Source organism: Oppia nitens, unplaced genomic scaffold (assembly GCF_028296485.1).
Source record: "Oppia nitens isolate AA-2021 unplaced genomic scaffold, nextdenovo-longstitch-racon4-pilon3 scaffold3_pilon_pilon_pilon, whole genome shotgun sequence".
NCBI classification, from domain to species: domain Eukaryota; kingdom Metazoa; phylum Arthropoda; class Arachnida; order Sarcoptiformes; family Oppiidae; genus Oppia; species Oppia nitens.
In genome coordinates, this window is record NW_026533221.1 from 543158 (window position 1) to 565380 (window position 22223).

Sequence of the window (22223 nt, forward strand, 5' to 3'; positions counted from 1 at the left end):
TTATATATAATATTTTTTAATCATTAAATGTTTCATTTTTTGTAATTTATTAATTATTATTATTATTATTAATATTATAAGTTATATACAGTATAAATAAAATAAAGATTTATTTGATATTAAACTGTGTTTTTTGTTGATTATTTATTTTGCTATAAAATTATTATTATTATCTATATTTAAATTAATTGTTTAATTGCAATAATAAATTAGCCTGTTGCTTTTTATTTAGCAATTAATTAAATTACGGTGATTATATTTTATTAAAAATATTAAAAATTTTTATTGTATTTATCAAATTTTAGTTTACTTTAATTAATTTTTTAGAAAATTTATTATTTAAGATTCAATTTATATGATATAATTATAAGTTATAACATATGCTTATAATTTTAACTTAAAAACTAATTTTTTAGTCATAATGTTATTATAACTTATAATTATTTTTTAGTTAAATATTTTATTATAACTTATTTTTTATTTAAAAAAAATACATACAATTCAATTACATAAAAACCTATATATATATATATTGTACTCATAGTGTGAGTATAAATAATTTATAATAATTATTATTATTATAGAAAAAATATTGGATATATAATTCAAATTTTTTTTTAAAAAAACAAACAAACATAAAATTAACTTAAATTTATATAAAGAAAATAATTGAATGAAATAAAATCAATTGAATTAATTGAATTTATAATTATTATTATAATTATTAATCTATTATTATTTATATATCAAATAATTAATATTATATTGTTTTTTTTTAAAAAAAGATAATTGTAGATAAAATTGTAGATTTTAATAAAATTCATTTAATATATAATTAATTTTAATTATTTTATTCAATACGGATACCTAAGCTGCTGCTGAATAACATTGATATTGTCGAGATTGAGTGACGGAAGGACACCACCACCACTACCGACAGCACCGGTAGTTACCGAACTGGCCAATAGGTCGGTACTACCTCTTCCTCCTACTCCTCGGCTATCAAACGATGTGGTCGTCGACGACGACGACAACGACGGTATTGTCGACGAGTTATACGTATTGTTGTTAGTGTTGTGATAGGACTGTAGGCTAGTTGTGTTGGGACAGCTATATTGATATATATAAAAAAAATTATTATATATATATATCGTCAATATATTTTTGAAATAATAATAATAATAAGTTTTTAAATAATTAATATATAATTTTAATAGAAATATAAGTTTTCTATAATCTTTTGTTTTTAAATATATAAATACTAATATATATAGTATATAATTATAAATATATAATAAAAATTTTGTATCTAATTTTAGTATTAGTTTTTATTTAAATTAGTTATTAGTTAAATTAGTTATTAGTATTATTAGTAAAATTAGTTTTAAAATAAATATATTATTATATAATCATTAAATTTTTGTATTAAATATTATTTTTTTGTTGATTTACAGTATTAATTAAAAAAAATTGATTTATTTATAGTCTATAAAATTCTATGAATATATAGATATAAACTATTGTCTATATATATATATATATATATATATATATATATGTCTATATAATCTATAGTCAATCTATAGAGGTATAGGTATCTAATAAAAAAAACAACTATTATTAGGTCTACCCCCCCCAGAAAAAAATACAACATACCTGTACTGTGATTGAAGATTGGATAACGGGGACCAACAATGGGTAGTAAAATCATTGATAGTAGAAGTAGTAGTGTTGTTGTTGTTGCTGGTGTTGGTGTTATTATTATTATTATTATTAAGTGATTGACAGGTATTATAAGTTTGATAGTAGTGTTTGGTTTGGTTATCGGCGGCTACGACTGCCGCGGCCGCCGCTGCGGCCATTGCACTGCTAGTGGGAAACGGTGATATCATCGAACCGGGCGGTAGCGATGGTGTCGACAGATCAAATCGGTGATGATAGGCGGCAACGTTACGCGAATAGGCAGTCATATTGGGTACTGTTTGGACCACTTGGTGATGGTGTTGTTGGTGGTGGTGGTTCATGAAAACTTTGCTGGTATCGTATGGTGATGTCCTATATTTTAATATATATATATATTTTTAAATTTAATTTTATATATTTAAAAATAAGATATATTTTTTTAAAAAAAATAATACATAAATAAATAATAATAATTAATGGCTAAATAAAAATTGTCTAAAATATGTTATTTATAAACAATTTAAAAACTTATTATTATTATTATTAGTAAATTTATTTAAATTATTATTTATTTTTTAATTTTTGTGGTTAAATTGTAGTCTATTTTTTTAATAATTATAAATATTAATTTATAACATACTTTTTAGCTATTGTTTAAATGATAATTTTTTTTATATATATAGGAGATTCATTGAAAACAATTTATTATTATTTATAATTTATATAAAAGGGCCTTACATTAATCTCGGGCATGGGGTTTTTGCTATAATTCTTAAACGGAGTGAGATACATTAATTTTGTAAAAATTGTATTAAAATGTGATTTACGCGTGATACTATAAAATATTTAATTTTAAATTTTAATCACGTGATCATATTTATTTTGAGATGTTTGCAAACCACTATGTCAGAACCTTACCTATAAATGATAGAAAAAAATTTCATCAACAATATTGTAGAGCTTAAATTGGAAATTTATGGGAAGAAAATTTTTTTTAAATTAATCAAAAAATAATTTTTTATGGTTTTTCAAACTTGTAGAAAAACACATTATATAAAATAGTCGAAAATAAAATGACGTTATTTATGACAATAGACACTTAATAGATAAAGATTTTATTACTATTACTTATTATGAAAACATAAATTTTTTTATGTCAAATATTTTTTTAGATAATTAAATTATAATAAAAAACAATATAGTAAATCGATAATGTAATTTGTAATTAAGTTTGATTATCTAAAAAAATATTTAACATAAAAAAATTTTGTTTTCAAAATAAGTAATAGTATTAAAATCTTTATCTATTAAGTGTCTATTGTCCATAAATAATGTCATTTTATTTTCGACTATTTTATATAATGTGTTTTTCTACAAGTTTGAAAAACCATAAAAAGATTATTTTTTGATTAATTTCAAAAAAATTTTCTTCCCATAAATTTCCAATTTAAGCTCTACAATATTGTTGATGAAATTTTTTTCTATCATTTATAGGTAAGGTTCTGACATAGTGGTTTGCAAACATCTCAGAATAAATATGATCACGTAATTAAAATTAAAAATTAAATATTTTATAGTCTCACGCGTAAATCACATTTTAATACACTTTTTACAAAATTAATGTATCTCACTCCGTTTAAGAATTATAGCAAAAACCCCATGCCCGAGATTAATGTAAGGCCCTTTTATATATATAGAATTAAATTTTATGTTTAAAATTATTTTATTTTTTTTTAAATTTAACTTATTATCTAATGTATTGTTCCTATAATACCCGGTATATTAGTAATAGTAATAATTATAATAACTATAATAGCTAATTATATATTTAAGTTAGTAGTATTAGTAGTTATATAGTACTGTTAATATACAGTATATAAGTAATATAATATATTAGTAAAAATTATTAATCATACAGTAATATATCAATATAGTGTCAACTTGTATCTTATATTTTTTTTAATTACTAATAAAAAATACTGAAATTATTATTATTATTTGTTTTTAGTTAGTAATTTCAATTAATTTTTCAAACTATAATAAAATAATTAGCTAATTGCAAACATAAAATTAAAAATTAAAAAATAAATTAATAAAAATAAGATTTTCGGGAAAACTATTGACAAAAAACAATTACATATTAATTATTTTAAGAAATTTTTTGTTATATATATATAATTTGATTTAAAAGTTTTAATTTTATATTTTCAATAACAAAAAACAAAAAACTTAATAAAAAAAAACTTTTTTTAAATACCGGTTTCGTTTGATTTTCTTACGCCGTTTATAGTTCCCATCGACAAACATATCCTCATAATTGGGATGTAGTGCCCATTTGTTACCCTTACGGGCACTGGTAGTCGATATTTCAATGGGAATCTTCATAAAACACTCGTTCAAACTGAGATTATGACGGATACTGTTTTGCCAGCCTTTGTCACCTTTTTTAAAATACGGAAACCGTTTGTATATCCATTCGTAAATACCGGCCAACGGTAGACTGCGGTCGGGCGACGACTTAATAGCCATTGTTATCAACGCTACGTACGAATACTGGGGTTTAGTTTTCTGGTCACCACTCGAACAGCTGATCTGTTGGTCACCACTACTAGCGTTGTTGGTCTCGTCCGTGTTGTTACCGCCGCCGATAGTCAGACCACTGTCCGATGATTGAGAGGCCACGGCTGCCGCTGATCCTCCCACAGCAGTAGCAGCCGATTGATCGCATAATTTGTGGTCAGTTTTGATGACACTTTGGATGTGCTGGTGATTATGAATATTGTTTGAATTAATTTGTTCCGATTGTATGGTCGGTATTATTATTATAGGCGACGATATTGTTGCCGATGATGTCGATGTCGATGGTGTTGTTGTTGTATACATATCCAGGTCATTATCATCATCATTATCCTCAGCTAATTATATATATATATATATAATATTTAGTTATATAAATAATATATATATGTATAAAAAAATTGTTATTTAGTATATATATATATCAATATATTTATATATAAATATTTATGAAAAACAATTTTTTTAGAGTAATTGAATTGAATTGAATTGAATGTATTTATTATTATTATTATTTAGGAAAATATTATCTAATTGTTTCCATAAACAAATGTCACATAAAATTTGTTATTTTTGTTATTTTATTTTTTTAATTATTTTTATTTTATTATTTTTTTTTGAATGAAAGTATAGAAAATACTATATTACTAACAATAATAATAATAATAATAATCAGATAATATGTAAATAATTAGTAATATATATTAGTAAATAATAAATATAGAAAAATAAATATATATAGAAAAATAAATAAATAATAATTTATAAATAAGTTATAAACTAATTTAAATACACATTAAAGTTTACGTTAAATTTTTTTTATTTCAATAATAATAATAATGTTAAAACTTATTATTATTATTATTATTATGATAACTATGGCTATTATTTTTATATATATATATAAAAATTATCTAGCTTATCTAAAAAAAATTATAAATATATATACAGATAGTATACTAACTTTTAATTTTTATATTACCAATAAGTGTATTAATTTTGATAAACTTGTTGTTGCTGTTATCCATTTGATTAAATTAATTGATTAATTAATTGATTGATTGATTAATTAATATGTAGTTTTGTTGTAATAATAAATAAATATTTATTTTTTTATAGTATAGAAAAAAAACTAATAAATAAAAAACTTTTTTATTTTTGTTGTAAAAAATATTTTCCAGTATAAAACATATACACACATACTATTTGTTATATATATAACATAACAATACTATATGTCCACAAATATCTATATATATATATATATAATATATGAAAATTTATATAACACTACTACTAATGATAAATAATAATAAACTTTTTTAATTTTAATTATTATTATTATTATGAAAGCATCTGTCGGTAGGGTTTGTGTCAATCATTTATTTAACTGGATATGAATTTTCTGCATTCAATCCTCTATTTTATCACTCATATACTGTATATTAATATATATATATATATACTGTATATATATATATATATATATTTGTTAGTCATTTAGCTATCATATTATAATAAAAATTTATTTTATTATTATTTTATTTTTTATTTTTTTTTAAATATTGTTGAATAATATACGGTATATATAGAGTATAATTATGTGTAAGCTTTGCATAAATGGGTGGTTAATGTTATATACATTATATATATATATATAAATATATAATTGTTGTCTAATAAATGGCAAATCATAACAAACTATTAGCTATTTGTTTTTAAAAAATGTAATCAAAACAAGTCATTCAAAATCCAACTAAATTATTGGTCAAACCTGTGATATATATTTTAAATAAATAGAGAGATATATATAGTTTTAACTATCAATTTTAATAGTCGGGTATAAAGTACTCAAATACTATAACTAACATTTAAAAATAACTATTAAAAAAAGATATACTGTATTATTATTATTATTATTATTATATAACCAGAAATTATATATATATAAATAAAAATAATATTAAAATAATATGTGTGTTTAATACATTGTGTGTATATAAATGCCGATTATATTATTATCATACAGTATAGTATATGATGACATACAGGTGCTGTATATGTCATTATTTAACCTAGGAGCCTTTAATATATTTTATTTATTTATTTTTATTGGTAAAAAATATTTTCACACTTTATTTTAGTGTATAATAATAATTGTTTGAAGTTATCTATCGGGTGTTGAAAACTATCATTAATTATCAAACAAAAAAAATAATATATAAAAAATTTAGTAAATAAATAGATTTTAAAAAATTTATTTTGTTGTTGTTGTAAATTAAAATTTTCAACCAATAGTTATTATTTTTATCAATAATTTATTTTTTTTTATCAATAGTTTATTTTTTATCAATAGATTTTTTTCAAAAAAAATATATATCATAGTAATCATTAGCTAGAAATAAAATAGTTTTAGTATAATTATTTTAGTAATTAATTTATAAATATTATTTTAATTTTTAATTTTTGTCCAACAATTTTTGTTTTAACTAGCCATTTATTAAAAACTATCTATTTATTTATTTATATAAAAAATTATACTCAAAAATAAACTTTATAATATATTTTTTATTTTTAAAATTGCAATTATTTATACAATTATAGGCCATTTATAGATCCATATATTAATATATATATACAGTATATGTATTGTACTTTAACTAAGTGTGTTCAAAGTACTGTTCAATTATATTATAATATATATATATATATATATATATATATATATATGTAAAACACAATTGTGTCGGTAATCAGAGAGATATATATATTAAAAAATTTAAAATAATAATAATAAAAAAAATTGTGTGATATTTTTATATATAAAAAACTGAATCAAATGTTTTCTAATAACAAATAACATAATAAAAATGTAAACCGATATCTCTCTGCCTAAATAGATATATATATATATAATATAATATATAATACATTAATATAATACATATATATATATATACCGGTATATTATATGACTATCTGGTGTTAATGTTTCACATTTTAACATTTTTTTAAAAATTTAAACATATCTATTATACATGTTATACATATATACGGTATATGTAATGTTAAATTCATATTTAAATTGATGATAAAATTACTACCCATTTGGATACTTTACAACTATTTTCTCTATCAAAAAAAATTGTTTACATATCAGATAATCATTATTATATAGACATTAAATATATATTACATAACTCTCTCTCTCTCTCTTTCTAACTCTCTTTCAGTAACTTTTCATTGCCATTAAAAATATGTTAAATTATCTCATATGTCTGATACAGTTAAACTAACTTAAAATTATTTGCCGCTCAGTAATCATTGCAATATAGTAGGTGTCCTTTAATCCCATTACAAGAAACTATAATAACAAAAAAATTAAATTTAAAAAGTTTTAAAATTATAGATTACATAATAAACATTTTTTTTATAAATAAAATTATATTTATATATATCAATTAATATATATATATATATATATACTGTATATTATAATAATGTTAGCATTTTAACAATAAAATAGATTTAGGTTTTAAATTTAAATATCAAAATTATATTATATTGATGATTATTTTTTTTATTTATTAATTAATAAATTAGACTATTAATTTTACTATTTTTTTTTATAAATACTGATATTTAATATGTTTTTAATTAAAATTTACAAACAAACAAATAAATAAATAATTGTATAGCTATAAATATCATCAACATCATTTATTTATAATCAATAAATTACATATTATATTATGTAATATACAAAACAATATTACATAATACTATTACAATATAATATCTATATAAGTTAAATGTTAAATAAATAAACAAATTTATAAAATAATAAAATATCAGTTATATATATATTTTTGTTATTTTAATTATTTTTAAAAAAAATTTTTAATCAATAACTAAAACACCAAAAAATAAAAATAATAAAAAATTCCTGTCCTTCAAGTAATTACATCAAAATATTTTTGAAGGTTATATACAATAAATAAGTGAAAAATCGTCAGAGATTTTTTTAAAACGATAAATACAACTATTTTTTTGATAAAATTAAAAAAAAAACTTACTTTAAATAAATGGTATTTTTTTAAAAAAAGATATTTTACAAAAATATTTGTTTCAATACATGTTATGATAACATAATAATATACAGTATATTAAATATACTGTATTTAAAAGTAAATTTTATTTAATTTTAATAAAACAGTGTGTCCTAAATAATAAATACAGTTATATTATTATTTTTGACCATGTTACTTTTTTGTGTATTAATATAATATTAATTATAAATATTAATTTTTAGTATATATATTCAAAAATATTTTTTTAATTATAATAACTTTAATTAATAATTAATAATTTTTATAAATATTAACAATTATGTTAGGAAATTGTTTTAATTGTGCAAAATTTGCTAACTATTTATCATTAATATCATCTCAAAAAAATCATATCAAAAATTGTGTCCAACAAACAACAACTAGGTGTCTATCATTGGGCATAATAGGAGCGCCGACTGCTGCCGGCCAGTCCCGATCACCGGGTGTCCAATTGGGTCCCCGCGTTCTACGCGATGCCCGACTAATCCAACAGATCCAACAACTGGGACACGATGTCCGGGACTATGGAGATATCGGCGGCGATAATGATGTCGACCATCAACTGTCCACTGATGATGACAACCAATCGACTACTATTTCAAGTCGTCTGAAAAATGAACGCCAAGTTCAAGATTTTTGCGGACAGTTAGCATCGATGGTCCTGAAAGTCCGATCCGATGACAATCGATTACCGTTGATCATTGGCGGCGATCATAGTGTGGCCATTGGATCTATAACTGGTAATAGCGGTGACGGTAGTGGCGGTGACGGTGATGACCTGTGCGTGATTTGGGTGGACGCACACGCCGACATCAATACTGCCCGTACGACCACTACCGGACACTTTCACGGTATGCCCGTATCGTTTCTGATCAGACAAGTCGGCCAACAATACGGCGATCCTAATGCCGACTGTCTGGTCGGTAGATCGTTGAGGCCGTCAATCGATGCCCAGAATATTGCCTACATTGGGCTCCGGGATCTCGAACCATGTGAACTGAAAATCCTGAATGACTTAGGTATCCGACACTTTTCGATGGCCGATATCGACCGCTTAGGTATCTATGAAGTAGTGGCCAGAGCTCTAGCGGCTGTCAACCCCAGACTGGATCGACGTATTCATTGTAGTTTTGATGTCGACTCAGTCGATCCGAGCCAAGCGCCCAGTACTGGTACACCAGTCGCGGGTGGACTAACCCTACGGGAGGCCCAGGTTATTGGCGAAGAGATCGGCCGTACGGGACGGTTGGCGGGACTGGATTTTGTCGAACTGAACCCCCAGATCGGATCGGCCAGTGATGTCCGACTGACTATCGATACTAGTGTTAGCATAATATTATCGTTTTTAGGTAAATCCCGTTTATTGACCAATCGGGATCAGTTATCTTTGAGCGATTATTCAAAATAGATCATTCAATGATCTACCTGTGCTCTCAACCCTACCACACACACACACCCCTACGCCCACAAAAAATATAAGTTATATATATATATACAGTAAAAAACAATTATTAACTAGCACACTTGTTGTTTAAAATGTCTAAAAAATTTATTATATTTTTGTTAATTCAATTTTTGTTGTTGATAATTAAAATTAAAAATTCATTCAAATATATACTATATAATGTAGTATCTGAATATTTTATTATTATTAATTATAAACAATATATATGTGACATTTTTTAAAATATTATTTTTTTAGCATGTATAAATAAAAGTATTTTTATTGATAAAATTATCTAGATAAGTTAGTACTTGGGATGAAAACGATCTATGAATACCGGGTATCCTAGACATTATTTTTGGTGTGTATTTATACATGCACGTTTATTATTATTATTTTTTATAATATATTAATTATTTAAATAGAATAGTAATAATAATTTTTAATAAATAATTAAATAAAATAATAATTAGACAAAAAAACTTAAATAATAATAAACGCGCATGTATAAATAAACACCAAAAAAAGTGTCTAGGACACCCGGTATTCCCAGGTGGTCTCCCTCCCAAGTACTAACCGGGCTCTCGGCTGCTTAACTTCGGTGATCGAACGAGAACCGGTGCTTTCAGCGTGATATGGCCCTAGACATTATTACTAGCTTATCTAGATAATTTTATTATTATAAAATTATATCTATACATGCTAAAATTAATATTTAAATGGTTAGTAATGCAGCTTTTGTCACTAGTTAAAATTATATACAGTTTATGACATCAATTATATTACTTACTGTTTTTTTAACATTAATTTTAGCATGTATACATATATATTTTTAATTGATAAAACTATCTAGATAAGTTAGTATTGATGTCTAGGGCCATATCACGCTGAAAGCACCGGTTCTCGTTCGATCACCGAAGTTAAGCAGCGTCGAGCCCGGTTAGTACTTGGGAGGGAGACCACCTGGGAATACCGGGTGTCCTAGACATTTTTTTGTGAGTATTTATACATGCGCGTTTATTATTATTTAAGTTTTTTTTTGTCTAATTATTATTTTATTTAATTATTTATTAAAAATTATTATTACTATTCTATTTAATTCTAATTAATATATTATAAAAAATAATAATAATAAATGCGCATGTATAAATACACAAAAAATAATGTCTAGGACACCCGGTATTCCCAGGTGGTCTCCCCTCCCAAGTACTAACCGGGCTCTCGGCTGCTTAACTTCGGTGATCGAACGAGAACCGGTGCTTTCAGCGTGATATGGCCCTAGACATTAATAGTAACTTATCTAGATAGTTTTATCAATTAAAAAGTTATATTTATACATGTTAAAATTAATGTTTAAAAAACAGTAAGTATTATAATAGATGTCATAAATTGTATATAATTTTAACTGGTGGCAACAACTGTATTTACTAATCATTTAGCATGCATAAATATTTTATCAATTAAAAAAATTATATTTATACATGCTAAAATATAATTTTTTTAAAAATAATACTAAGTAATGCATTTCGTACAACGGTATATTTAATATAATAAAAACTTTAATAATAACTAAAATAATTTTTATAAACTGTAAAATTATATCATATATGGTTTGTTAAAATCATAAATAAATATAAATATATACAAATTAAAAATAATTATTAATTAATTACATTTAACTAGAAAATTATTTAAATAGTTTGACTTATAAGTTAATTAATGCTTTATTATAAGTTATAATAATTATATATATATATATATATATATATATATATATATATATATACAGTATATATGATAATATTCTAGGTACTTTTTTTATTATGTATTTTTAAATATAGTTAATAATAATATAAACTAATTGGTTATACATTGTTTAGTACACAGTTGTTGATAATGTTAGACACATATGTATTAATTTAATAATTTTCACATAAAAATTTTAACTATGTTTGATTAAAACTATCAATAATAATAATAATATTATTATTATTATCCAGGAGATAATTTATTCTAGCTAATTTATTATTAATTATAGTTTAATAATTTATAGTATATTTGTGTATTTTTTTATATATAAAAAAATAAAATCTCAGCAATTAAAAAATTTAGAAAACTTTTAAGTTGTTTAAAAATTTCTTAAAATAAATATTTTGTGGATAAAATTTTTTAACTAAATAATAATAATCAAAATTTGTTATCAAAGTTTATTATAAAGTTATCTGAAAAAAGCTTAACATATATTTAATGTATTTAATAAAAATTTAGGTCTCTTTTACATTACAACAGCATTATTAATATTATTATTATTATTATTATTATTAGTAAAACTGGTATTTATTTGTTTGAAAACATAAATTTAGTTTTAAAAAGGGGTTTTAAACTTTAAACTGTTTAATAAATACATTATATTAATACACAATATTATACAGTGTATATTGTTTAGTAAATTATTTGTATTGTATATACACTGTAATAATCAAATGGGTATTTTTGTATCTTTATATATATATATTTGAAAAATTAATAATAAATGTCAATAGAAATAATACTAATAATAATAATAATAATACAAAAAAAATAAATTTCACTCATATGTTATGTGTGGAAAAATTAATATTTAGTTATAGTTATTATTATTATTATTAGTTTTAGTTTGTTTGTGTGTCAATAGCCAAAAAAAAATTACAATATATATATAATTTAGTTATAATTAACTAATTAATAATAAAACACTTTTGCTATCAAATTATTAGATTATTTTTTTGTTTTGTTGTTTGATATTAAAAGTGATAATAATTTTTTTTAAAAACTATGTTTTTTTAATTTTTTTAAAAAAATTAATAAGAAATACAATGTGATTATTACATCTGGACTATGCGATTGTGATAATAATTATTATTATTATTATTATCGTAAATAATAATAATAATAATTATGTAGTAGTAGTAGTAGTAGTGGACTCCCAAGGTTTATATATAATAAAAAATAAATTGACATAATATTCAATTTTATTTTTAATAATTTAATTTAACATTTAATTTACTAAAAAAAAAAGTTTTTAATTACTAATTCAGTGTTTTTTTTAAAAAAATAAAATAAAATAAATAACTAAAAGTGCTATTAATTGTCAAATAATATAAAACAATCAAAAAAAAACAAAAAAATGATTTTATTATCAAAAACTTTACAAAACAATCTAATATTCGTTGTTATAATAATTATATTATTATTACTAAATTTAATTACTGTTAATAATAATCAATTAGTTTTATGCAATCAAACAACTAATTATCATCAAAAATTGATCTCATTGTCGACATTGAAGATGATGTCCACCACCACCACCACTACTCCAGAGGACTATAATATCATTAAAAAAAATCTTACACAACATACACATCAGTCACATCATAATAATCTTAATAATAATAATAATAATAATAATCATAAACGAAAGCTAAGACCAAAAGTGATCACAACAAACAACAGTAGCCACCAATTGATACCGTCATCGGCAGCAGCAGTGGATGTCCTAACACTACCTCAACAGTCACTACTGCCGCCGCCGCCGCCGCCAATTCAGAAGTCGATTCCCGCGTCGTTTGCCACACTCGTCAACTTCGGTATCGATGGCCGATCGCGTATGTTGTACTCCAATGCCGACCAACAGCACTGTCCCTATAATCAAATATGGGATCCGTTTAACAAACAATGTCGTCAACTGTACTGTTCGGCACACTTTACACTAATCGGCTTCAGTTGTGTGGAAAACGGCAGCGACGACAGCGATGACGATGACGGCGGCGGCGATGATGATGACGACGACAAGCCGTCCATATCTTTTCTGGACTCGAAAAGCAAGTTTGTTAACATTACGCTGGGTCTGGATTTGCTGGAACCGGTAGATAACGTAACCGATTGGATTGGCCAACAGGACAGGCCGTTTGACGAAGAGTTTATCAGCGAATTTGCCAATTCGTTTAGCGAGTTGTCTGCCCAGCGCATCATAAACGTTACCTATGTTGCCGCCGGCGATCCCGTAGACAGTGCTGGCCAGGCGTCGTCGTCATCGTCGTTGACCGTCAACTTTATACTGGTAGAGGCCAACAGTTCCGGTGTCCACAATCACAGTACAACCACCACCACCACCGATACCATCAACATCGACAACAACGACGAAATACTTATAGTACTCAGTAATACCGTATCCATGAAAAACTTATCGTTCAATTTGTACGACAATTCGGTTAAGGCCAACAAAATTCATACGGCAATCGCCGCGTTGACCACATTTTGTTCGGGCGATTCGGATATGCCTATCTGGTACTGGAATTCGGAGTTTCAGATGATAGCAGCCGCCGCCCCCGACAATAATATGACCTATTTGTATGTCAACGAAACCCGTAAACATTATATCCCCGGCCAATATCTCGGCAATATATTGTACGTCCAAAACATGACAATGGCTACCAAAGTTAGTGTTTCATCTAATGCCGTAGTTTGCGAAACCCAGACATTGATTCATTCAAATTGTACACAAATTTTACTAAATAATACCGAATACGATTGGATTTACCAATCAAACGGTACGGTATTATTAGTGACCAAAGATAATGTCACTCACGATCACTACGAAATTGCTGCCAACGGATCCGTTTATATATGTTTTGAACACCACCGATGCGATACTAGTCAATGGATACAGGATTTTGTCGAAGATATACTATCGACTGTATTGATAATCCTATCGATCACTGCCCTGACCTGTGTATTGATAACATATCTGACATTTCCTCGTCTTCGGTCGACAATCAACGGATTCAATACCATTAATCTAGTCTTCTGTATTGAACTGATGCAACTGTTGTTTCTGACCAGTCCGTACTTAGGCGAGTGCCGATTGGCTGCCATTGTCTTGCACTGGGTTCTACTGTTGACAATGTCGTGGTCGAGGTATATGTTTGGGGATCAGTTACTTGTTGTCTCTCTTTCCAACTCTAATTATCTTCTTTTTTTGCAAACACAGTGTCATCGCCTACGATATGTATCAAACGTTTGGCGCCCGAAAACTGATAATCAGAGATAACAAATCGATAAAAGTCCGAATCAGCTATTGGCTAACGGCTAACCTGATCGCCATCGGTGTCCTGTCGATTGCCGGTATCTGTGAACTATGCGATTCACCATTGAGACCACATTACGGCGATTTAGGTGAACTATCATCTGTTTGCTGGATCAGCAATCCGTGGTCGACGTTCGTCTTTTTCGGTATTCCACTAATCCTAAACATCGGCGTCAATCTGGCCTTATATCTGATGACTGTCTATCATATGCGCTGCGATCTGAAACTAGCAGACAATACACTGCAGCATAAAGTCTGCCGATTTTCGTCGTCCAATTCAAGCACAACCACTGACACGTCAGCTCACAGTGCAGTGACCACTACATCGAGCACTGGCAGCTCCACCAGCACTGGCAGCTCCACCAGCACTGGCAGCTCCACCAGCACTGGCAGCTCTACCAGCACCGGTAGTTCCAGTGTTAGTCTCTGCAACGTCAAGCAACAGCAGCAGCCGTCACCCGCTAACAACTCCCGGCAGAGCCGCGGCCACCACCACCACCGGCGCCGTCCCAATCAAGTACTGATATTTACCCGATTGGGTGTCCTAATGGGTTTTACATGGATTGTAGCACTTGTAGCCGCACTCATACCCGACAGATACGAACTACTCTTGAAAATCCTGTCCTATTTGTTTGTCATCTGTAATACATCCCAAGGAGTGGTACTATTTGTGGCCTTTCTGTGCAATAGTAGAATAGCTAAACTTTGGCGACAATTATTTTTTGAACAATAATTTCATTTAAAAAAAACACGATTTACTTTACTTAACAAACAAAAAAACAAATTTTATTTATTATTATTTTTTTCACTTTTAAAATTTTAATTATTAATCATTTGTTATTATGATATGTGATTATAATAAGATTATAATTATATTTTTTATTAATTAATCAATTAATTAATCAATTAATTTGTTTTCAGTTTTTGTGTGTAACACTAAGTTTTCATTTAATTTTTTTTACCACAAAATTATTTTTTGTTTGTTTTTGTTTTTATAAACAAAAGGCACAAAAATGTCAAATTTGTTTCTGTTATATAATACAAAATATATTTTTATATATCATTATATATATATATATATATAAAGCTTATGGAGATTAGACCTTTAGAGTGAGGAATAGGAGGCGGAGGAGGAGGTGCTGCTGCTGATGGATGACTAGAGTGCTGAATGAGATGTCTGCAATGATTTCATGCAATAGACTATCACTTCATAGGTAGCCATCATAATAGCCGTATTCGGTATCTGACCTATCGGTGTGTGTGTGTGTGAGAGAGAGAGAGATATCGGGAGTTAAATATATAAATATTATTTTAAAAACAAATAACAGTTAATATTTTAGGGGGTAATGTTCTATACCTCCCGGCGCTAAGCAAACCTAACAAACAAATAATAAGTTTTTTAAATAATAATAATAATAAATAACTTACGAACTAATTGCGTGACCAGTCCTCTATATAAACCATTTTTTACGCCCTCTTCACGCCAGACAAGATAAATGGTTTGTACGAAACTGTGGTATTTTTGTCCCTCTTCTCTAAGTCGAGTTCTGGCCACTTCTGTAAAAAAAAATCAATCAATTTGTTCGGTAAATCAAATCAATTCATCCATTGGTACCCATACATACCGTGCGGATAGGCTAGTATTGAGGCGAACGACTTGGATACGGCTCCCGCAGCCATATACTGGAAAAAGAATAGATTTTTGGCCGCTTCCGATTGGCTACTACTGGCGCTGCCGTGAGCCGGCCGCCGAAGCTGTACCTCTTTGAGTTTGGCTTTGATATACTCGTAGATAACAAAATGTATGATTGTTTCGCTTATACCGAAATAGGAGGCGGTTATGCCCTTATAGAAGCCCCGGACGCCCGACTGTTTGTATAGATCTTTAATACATATCCAGGCAGTGGTCGCACCGTATTTACTGATTGGAAATGGATATTATTATTGGACACACAATTAGGTTAATACTAATACTAATGATACCTTTGATCTAATTGTAGCCTAGTTTTGACAAACCATATGGGATTAGTTAGCGTACAGGAGACAAACCCGGCACTGGCAGCCGATACCATATGAACCAATGGTGTATCCGCTGTTTGAAAACTCTGGTTACAGGAGCTCTTGACTGTCGAATAGGTTGAGAAATAAATGGCTCTGAAATTGATATACAAAAAAAAAACCATATATTTTAGACTAATCATCAAAAAAAAACATAACTGTGCTATAAATTTGGTCTATTAAGGGATGTGTTTGTACTGTTACTCGAAGTTTTTAAGACAACTGTTGTTGTTGTTGTTGTTGATCAACAACTAAATTATCTACAATGTAATGTCCACAACAAATATCAATGAATGAATGAATGGTAAGTTAAACAATTGGATCAGTTAAACAACAAGTGTTTTTTAATGATATATAATATCTATGTTTGTGTGTCTGTCTCTGTCTGTCTCTGTGTGTCTAACCTGGAAGGCGCCACTCCTATCAGGTTAGGGCCCAGACCTTTGAACAATGATTTAGGACCTTCAGTGTCGACAATATGGCGAATACAGCGCCAGAGACTGACTGACGGATTTGACTGATGGTGATGATGATGATGTCTACCGGCAGCGGTAGTGGCCGCTGCCGCCGATAGGGTCGGTGTCAGTACATGATGTGCGCTAAAACAGGCTACCGACGACTGTAGCCGCGTTTTGACCACTTCCAGTGGACAAGTGACTATTGCACCGATAGTTCCGCCGACACTAATGAAACAAAAATGAGACAAATAAATTTAGATCAATTGGTGGATCAATTAGACAGTGTGTGTGTGTGTCTGTCTATAGTATATTATACCCGCCGGCAAACAAGTGGATCAACGTATCAAATGATAGCGACATCTCTTATATAAACATATGTTTTGATTGATTGATTTGATTGATTGTCTTCAGTTGGATGGCTTTGATTGGTGTTTGTTGTTGTTGTTGTTGTTGTTGTTGATAGTGTTTGGTCGATGTCGAGGACGATGACGACAACAACCGACACAATGACGACACACACGAACACACAGACAGCAAATTACATCATCAGATCAGTTATATCTGATCCAGATTTCAGGTCTTTTTTTTGATGGGTCGTCACTGTCGCCGTTACCGCCGATGATGTCTTATAATATTATTATTGAAGTGATTGTTGTTGTTTTTTTTCAACAATAAAACAAAAACAACACAAATGTCTTTGACTATTGTATAATCACTGTCACCACCGATGATAATGATGATGACGAAGAAGAAGTGGTAAACCAATTGTTTGTTGTTATTGTTGTTATTTTACAGTACTATATGTTTAACACATTTTTTGTTTTTTAGTACTAATAATAATAATAATAAAAACGTAATGCAAATGAATGCTAGGATTTTTTAATACATAATAAACCGTAATATAACTAAACTATCGAAATGTGTGGTAAAATAATAATAATATTATTATAAACAGCATTCAATAATACCATACATTCACATTCAATATACTGTTGTTGTAAACACACATGTGATGTGATTATTATTATTATTATTATTATTATTATTAACAACTAGTGAAACAAATTTTTTTTTAATTTTATTTTTGAAGTCATAATTATAGTTACCAAATACACATGGAAAAAAACATGGTAAATAAATTGATTTAATTTAATATATGTAATATTTATTAATTATTATTAATTATTATTAATTATTATTAATTATTATTATTAATTATTATTAATTATTATTAATTATTATTAATTATTATTATTAATTATTATTAATTATTATTAATTATTATTATTAATTATTATTATTAATTATTATTAATTATTATTAATTATTATTAATTATTATTAATTATTATTAATTATTATTAATTATTATTAATTATTATTAATTATTATTAATTATTATTAATTATTATTAATTATTATTAATTATTATTAATTATTATTAATTATTATTAATTATTATTAATTATTATTAATTAATTATTATTATTAAAAATTATGTATGGTTTTTACGTTTTTAAAAAATTATCAATAAATAAATATATGATATATATGTATATATATATATTCAGGGTAGATTTTTGAAACAATTTTTATCAAATAATTTGTTGTTATTGTTGTTTTACACCCAAACAATTTTACAAAAATAATAATAATAATAATATTTATTATCAATTATTACTTAATTATATATTTTAGATAAAACATATTGTTTATATATATTCAAAAAAAAATAAAATAAATATTTTTACATACATTAGTTTTTTTAATGTGAATTTTTTTTTAAAAAGTATAAAATTTAAATACATAATGTACCCTGTAACATAATAACGGGGGGAGGAAAAATAATTTTTAGTATCAGTTCAATAAAATTGTAAATTTCTAATAATAATAATATGTAGTAACAAAAATTTAATCACTAATTATTATTATTAATTACAAAATAAATTTTTCAGTATTTGGCAACTCCTTAGTTGAGATAAAATTTTTTTTTTTATTTATTTTAGTTTTTCAAAGTGAAACCAATAGTATTATTTGCATCATATAATTTATAAGTACAATAATAATGTTATTGTGTTTTTATTTTTTTAAATAACTTTTATTATAATATAAATAATATTTTTTGTTAGTGGGGTGACTGACTGTTATCACACTTGAATTATCAATAATATTAAAATTATTTATTAATTTATTATTATTTTTGTTGTAAATAACATTAACAAACAAACATAAAAAAAAATTTTTTTAGTTGTAAATTAATAATATTTGATTAATAAAAAAAATAAATAATAATAAAATAAATAATACATTATACAAGTAAACACTACAATATAGTAATAATTGATAACTTTTTTTTTATTATTATTTTATTATATAATAATTACTAATTACAGTTAAAGTATTTATACTTATATAATATAAGTTTAATTTTTTTTACACAAATTATTTATTAGTTATTAATATATTATATTAATTTACATCAACTTTACACGTGTTATAAATACATATAAATTTTATATTTAAAATAATATATTAATAGATATATATATATATATATAAATATATATCAACAACAAAAATTAATTATCTAGAATTTTGACATCACCTTGATAATGTAGAAAAAAATGTTTATAAATTTTTTAAAAATAATAAAATATACTGTTTAATTTATATTTATATATATAATTATTATATTTTTTACCAATGTCAAGTTTTATACATGTACATTGTACTGAGTATTTATTTAAACTGAATAAATAAATATTTAGTTAAAATTTTATTTATTGTTTCATTAACTTCTAAATACATATTTATATATAAAAAAAATAATAATAAATTTTTTGTTTATTTATTGCTTAGTAATAAACATTTATTAATAAATAGTAAATAAAACAACATTTTGTTTTTTTTTGGAAAACTTTTTAATTATATATACAATATATGATATGTTTTTTTTATTACAGTAATATTTTTGGGTAATTTAACAAAAAAAAAAGTTTTAATTTATTTATTATCTATTAATTGGTATGAATTGCAAATAAATACTATGTTTTGGCGATAGTATACCGTTTGTCGACCGAAATTCAAGCCTATCGGGTGTTTCGGCAGAGGTTTCCACACGAAATTTACCGATAATTTTCGACAACGTTATCCGCGCTTCGTGTGCGGCCAATTCGAGGCCAATGCACGATCGGGGACCCGTACCGAACGGTAGATAGGCTATGGATGGTATGGCCGATCTATTAGTTATACAAATAAAAAAAATAAATATATATATCAATATACAGTATAACTGTTTTTCAATTTCAATAGACACACCCATCCATACCCCCACACACATACCTGTTTTCGGGTGCAAACCGTTGCGGATCAAATCGGTCGGGTTCGGGCCATAGATCGGGATTATGGTGTATATGCCAAACAGGAACATGACATATACTACCCCCGGGTATAAGCCGATCGCTTGCTATTTCAACTGTTTCGCTGGCCTCTCGCTGGACAAATGTGGCCACCGGTGGATACAAACGCAACGATTCATACCAGACCTTTAAAAAGTATATAATTATATATAGTTTTAATTAATTATAAGTAAAACCAAAAAAATATGTCCATAAAAACCATATTCAAGTAATCGCATTCATGGCCACCGTTTGATTGGATCTCTCGGTGCAATGTTTGCTGAACGGCCGGGTTTTTGGCCAAACAATACAATGCAAACGTCAAGCCCATAGCCGTCGTGTCAAATGCGGCCAAAATTAGTAAAACACTATTACCGGTAACCTCTTCGCGAGTAAGTTTGCCGTCAAAGTATGACTTTAACATTGATTTCAATACATTATTGCTAATTGTTTTACTACTACTACTATCGGGATCTGATGTCGACGACGACGACGATTGGGTGGCAAAAGTGATTTGTCTGTCGAGATGTTTCAACAATAGATCGGTCATTCGGCCAGCGGTCAGATAGTTGTTGATGAATGTCAAAACTGGCCGCAAAAACGGTAGAAACGAGGCCCATATGACCACCAGATTGGTAGCCGAAGCCATAAACTCTTGGGCCGCCCGTTTCAGTTGGCTGTCCTCGTCGTGGACATCGGTATCGCGCATATCCAGACCAATGCGGCAAATAATATCCAAAGTTATCGATTGCATCCGATCCGTAACATTGACCAGGAATTTCTGGTCGTCGATAATCTTAGCTATAGATCGGTCGACCGACTCCTCGATAATTGCGGTTATCTCGGGAGAGCTTACCCGATGATGACTGAAAAACGGTGTCATCACACGGCGGACGTGACGCCAACGATCGCCGCGAAGAGCCAGAAGTGACGAAACAAATGGTCGGGCATTCAGAAAGAATTTCTGGCGATTCTGAAACTGTCGACTGCGGCTGACCAACACTTCCCGTATGACCACCGGATCGGTAATCATCAGTACGGGTGTATCGCCTAAATAGTAGCCAAAATGTTGACCAAATTCCTGAATCCATTCCCGGAAAGTTTCGTTTGGATCCGATTTGATTTCAAAATAATTGCCCGATAGTAGCGACGGTTTTGGTCCGCGGATACCGTTTTCGCTGAACAATCGATGTCTTTGGCGTCGATTTCTTAGCCATAGAAGACATCTTAATATTAAGAAAATTAGCGAAAATACTAGGATTTCGCAAATCATTACTAATTTTTATTTTTTTTTTAAAAAAAACACAAAAAAAACTTTTGTATATATAATTTGAAAGTTTTTTTTGTTTGAATTTTTTGTCAATAATTTTTT

At 26.8% G+C, this 22223-nt stretch overlaps 5 protein-coding genes, 2 non-coding genes and 1 pseudogene across 7 annotated transcripts; 3 read left to right on the top strand and 5 right to left on the bottom strand.

Annotated features, from left to right (window-relative positions):
- Positions 1 to 854: 854 nt before the first annotated feature.
- Positions 855 to 4566, bottom strand: LOC128958959 (protein lin-31-like). The gene is made up of 3 exons (XM_054304928.1): positions 3941 to 4566; positions 1657 to 2055; positions 855 to 1110 (listed from the first exon to the last, which is right to left on the bottom strand). The coding sequence occupies exons 1-3, from the start codon at positions 4564 to 4566 to the stop codon at positions 855 to 857; spliced, it is 1281 nt and encodes a 426-aa protein (XP_054160903.1).
- A 4083-nt stretch (positions 4567 to 8649) lies between these two features.
- Positions 8650 to 9886, top strand: LOC128958961 (arginase-1-like). The gene has a single exon (XM_054304929.1). The coding sequence runs from the start codon at positions 8650 to 8652 to the stop codon at positions 9775 to 9777; it is 1128 nt and encodes a 375-aa protein (XP_054160904.1). The 3' UTR covers positions 9778 to 9886.
- Positions 9887 to 10341: 455 nt separating this feature from the next.
- Positions 10342 to 10460, bottom strand: LOC128959010 (5S ribosomal RNA). Its single transcript, XR_008484572.1, has one exon. It is a non-coding gene; the product is annotated as a 5S ribosomal RNA (ribosomal RNA).
- A 222-nt stretch (positions 10461 to 10682) lies between these two features.
- LOC128959003 (5S ribosomal RNA) lies at positions 10683 to 10801 on the top strand. The gene has a single exon (XR_008484566.1). It is a non-coding gene; the product is annotated as a 5S ribosomal RNA (ribosomal RNA).
- A 176-nt stretch (positions 10802 to 10977) lies between these two features.
- On the bottom strand, positions 10978 to 11097 carry LOC128959012 (5S ribosomal RNA; annotated as a pseudogene).
- A 2007-nt stretch (positions 11098 to 13104) lies between these two features.
- On the top strand, positions 13105 to 15672 carry LOC128957477 (uncharacterized). The gene is made up of 2 exons (XM_054303243.1): positions 13105 to 14769; positions 14843 to 15672. Exons 1-2 carry the CDS (start codon positions 13142 to 13144, stop codon positions 15669 to 15671), a joined length of 2457 nt encoding a protein of 818 aa, XP_054159218.1. The 5' UTR covers positions 13105 to 13141; the 3' UTR covers position 15672.
- Positions 15673 to 16031: 359 nt separating this feature from the next.
- Positions 16032 to 18280, bottom strand: LOC128957427 (mitochondrial carrier protein Rim2-like). The gene is made up of 6 exons (XM_054303184.1): positions 17771 to 18280; positions 17401 to 17679; positions 16922 to 17092; positions 16564 to 16859; positions 16367 to 16495; positions 16032 to 16186 (listed from the first exon to the last, which is right to left on the bottom strand). The coding sequence occupies exons 1-6, from the start codon at positions 17812 to 17814 to the stop codon at positions 16095 to 16097; spliced, it is 1011 nt and encodes a 336-aa protein (XP_054159159.1). The 5' UTR covers positions 17815 to 18280; the 3' UTR covers positions 16032 to 16094.
- A 2183-nt stretch (positions 18281 to 20463) lies between these two features.
- Positions 20464 to 22124, bottom strand: LOC128958962 (thromboxane-A synthase-like). The gene is made up of 3 exons (XM_054304930.1): positions 21072 to 22124; positions 20796 to 20998; positions 20464 to 20692 (listed from the first exon to the last, which is right to left on the bottom strand). Exons 1-3 carry the CDS (start codon positions 22122 to 22124, stop codon positions 20464 to 20466), a joined length of 1485 nt encoding a protein of 494 aa, XP_054160905.1.
- Between the last annotated feature and the right edge of the window lie 99 nt (positions 22125 to 22223).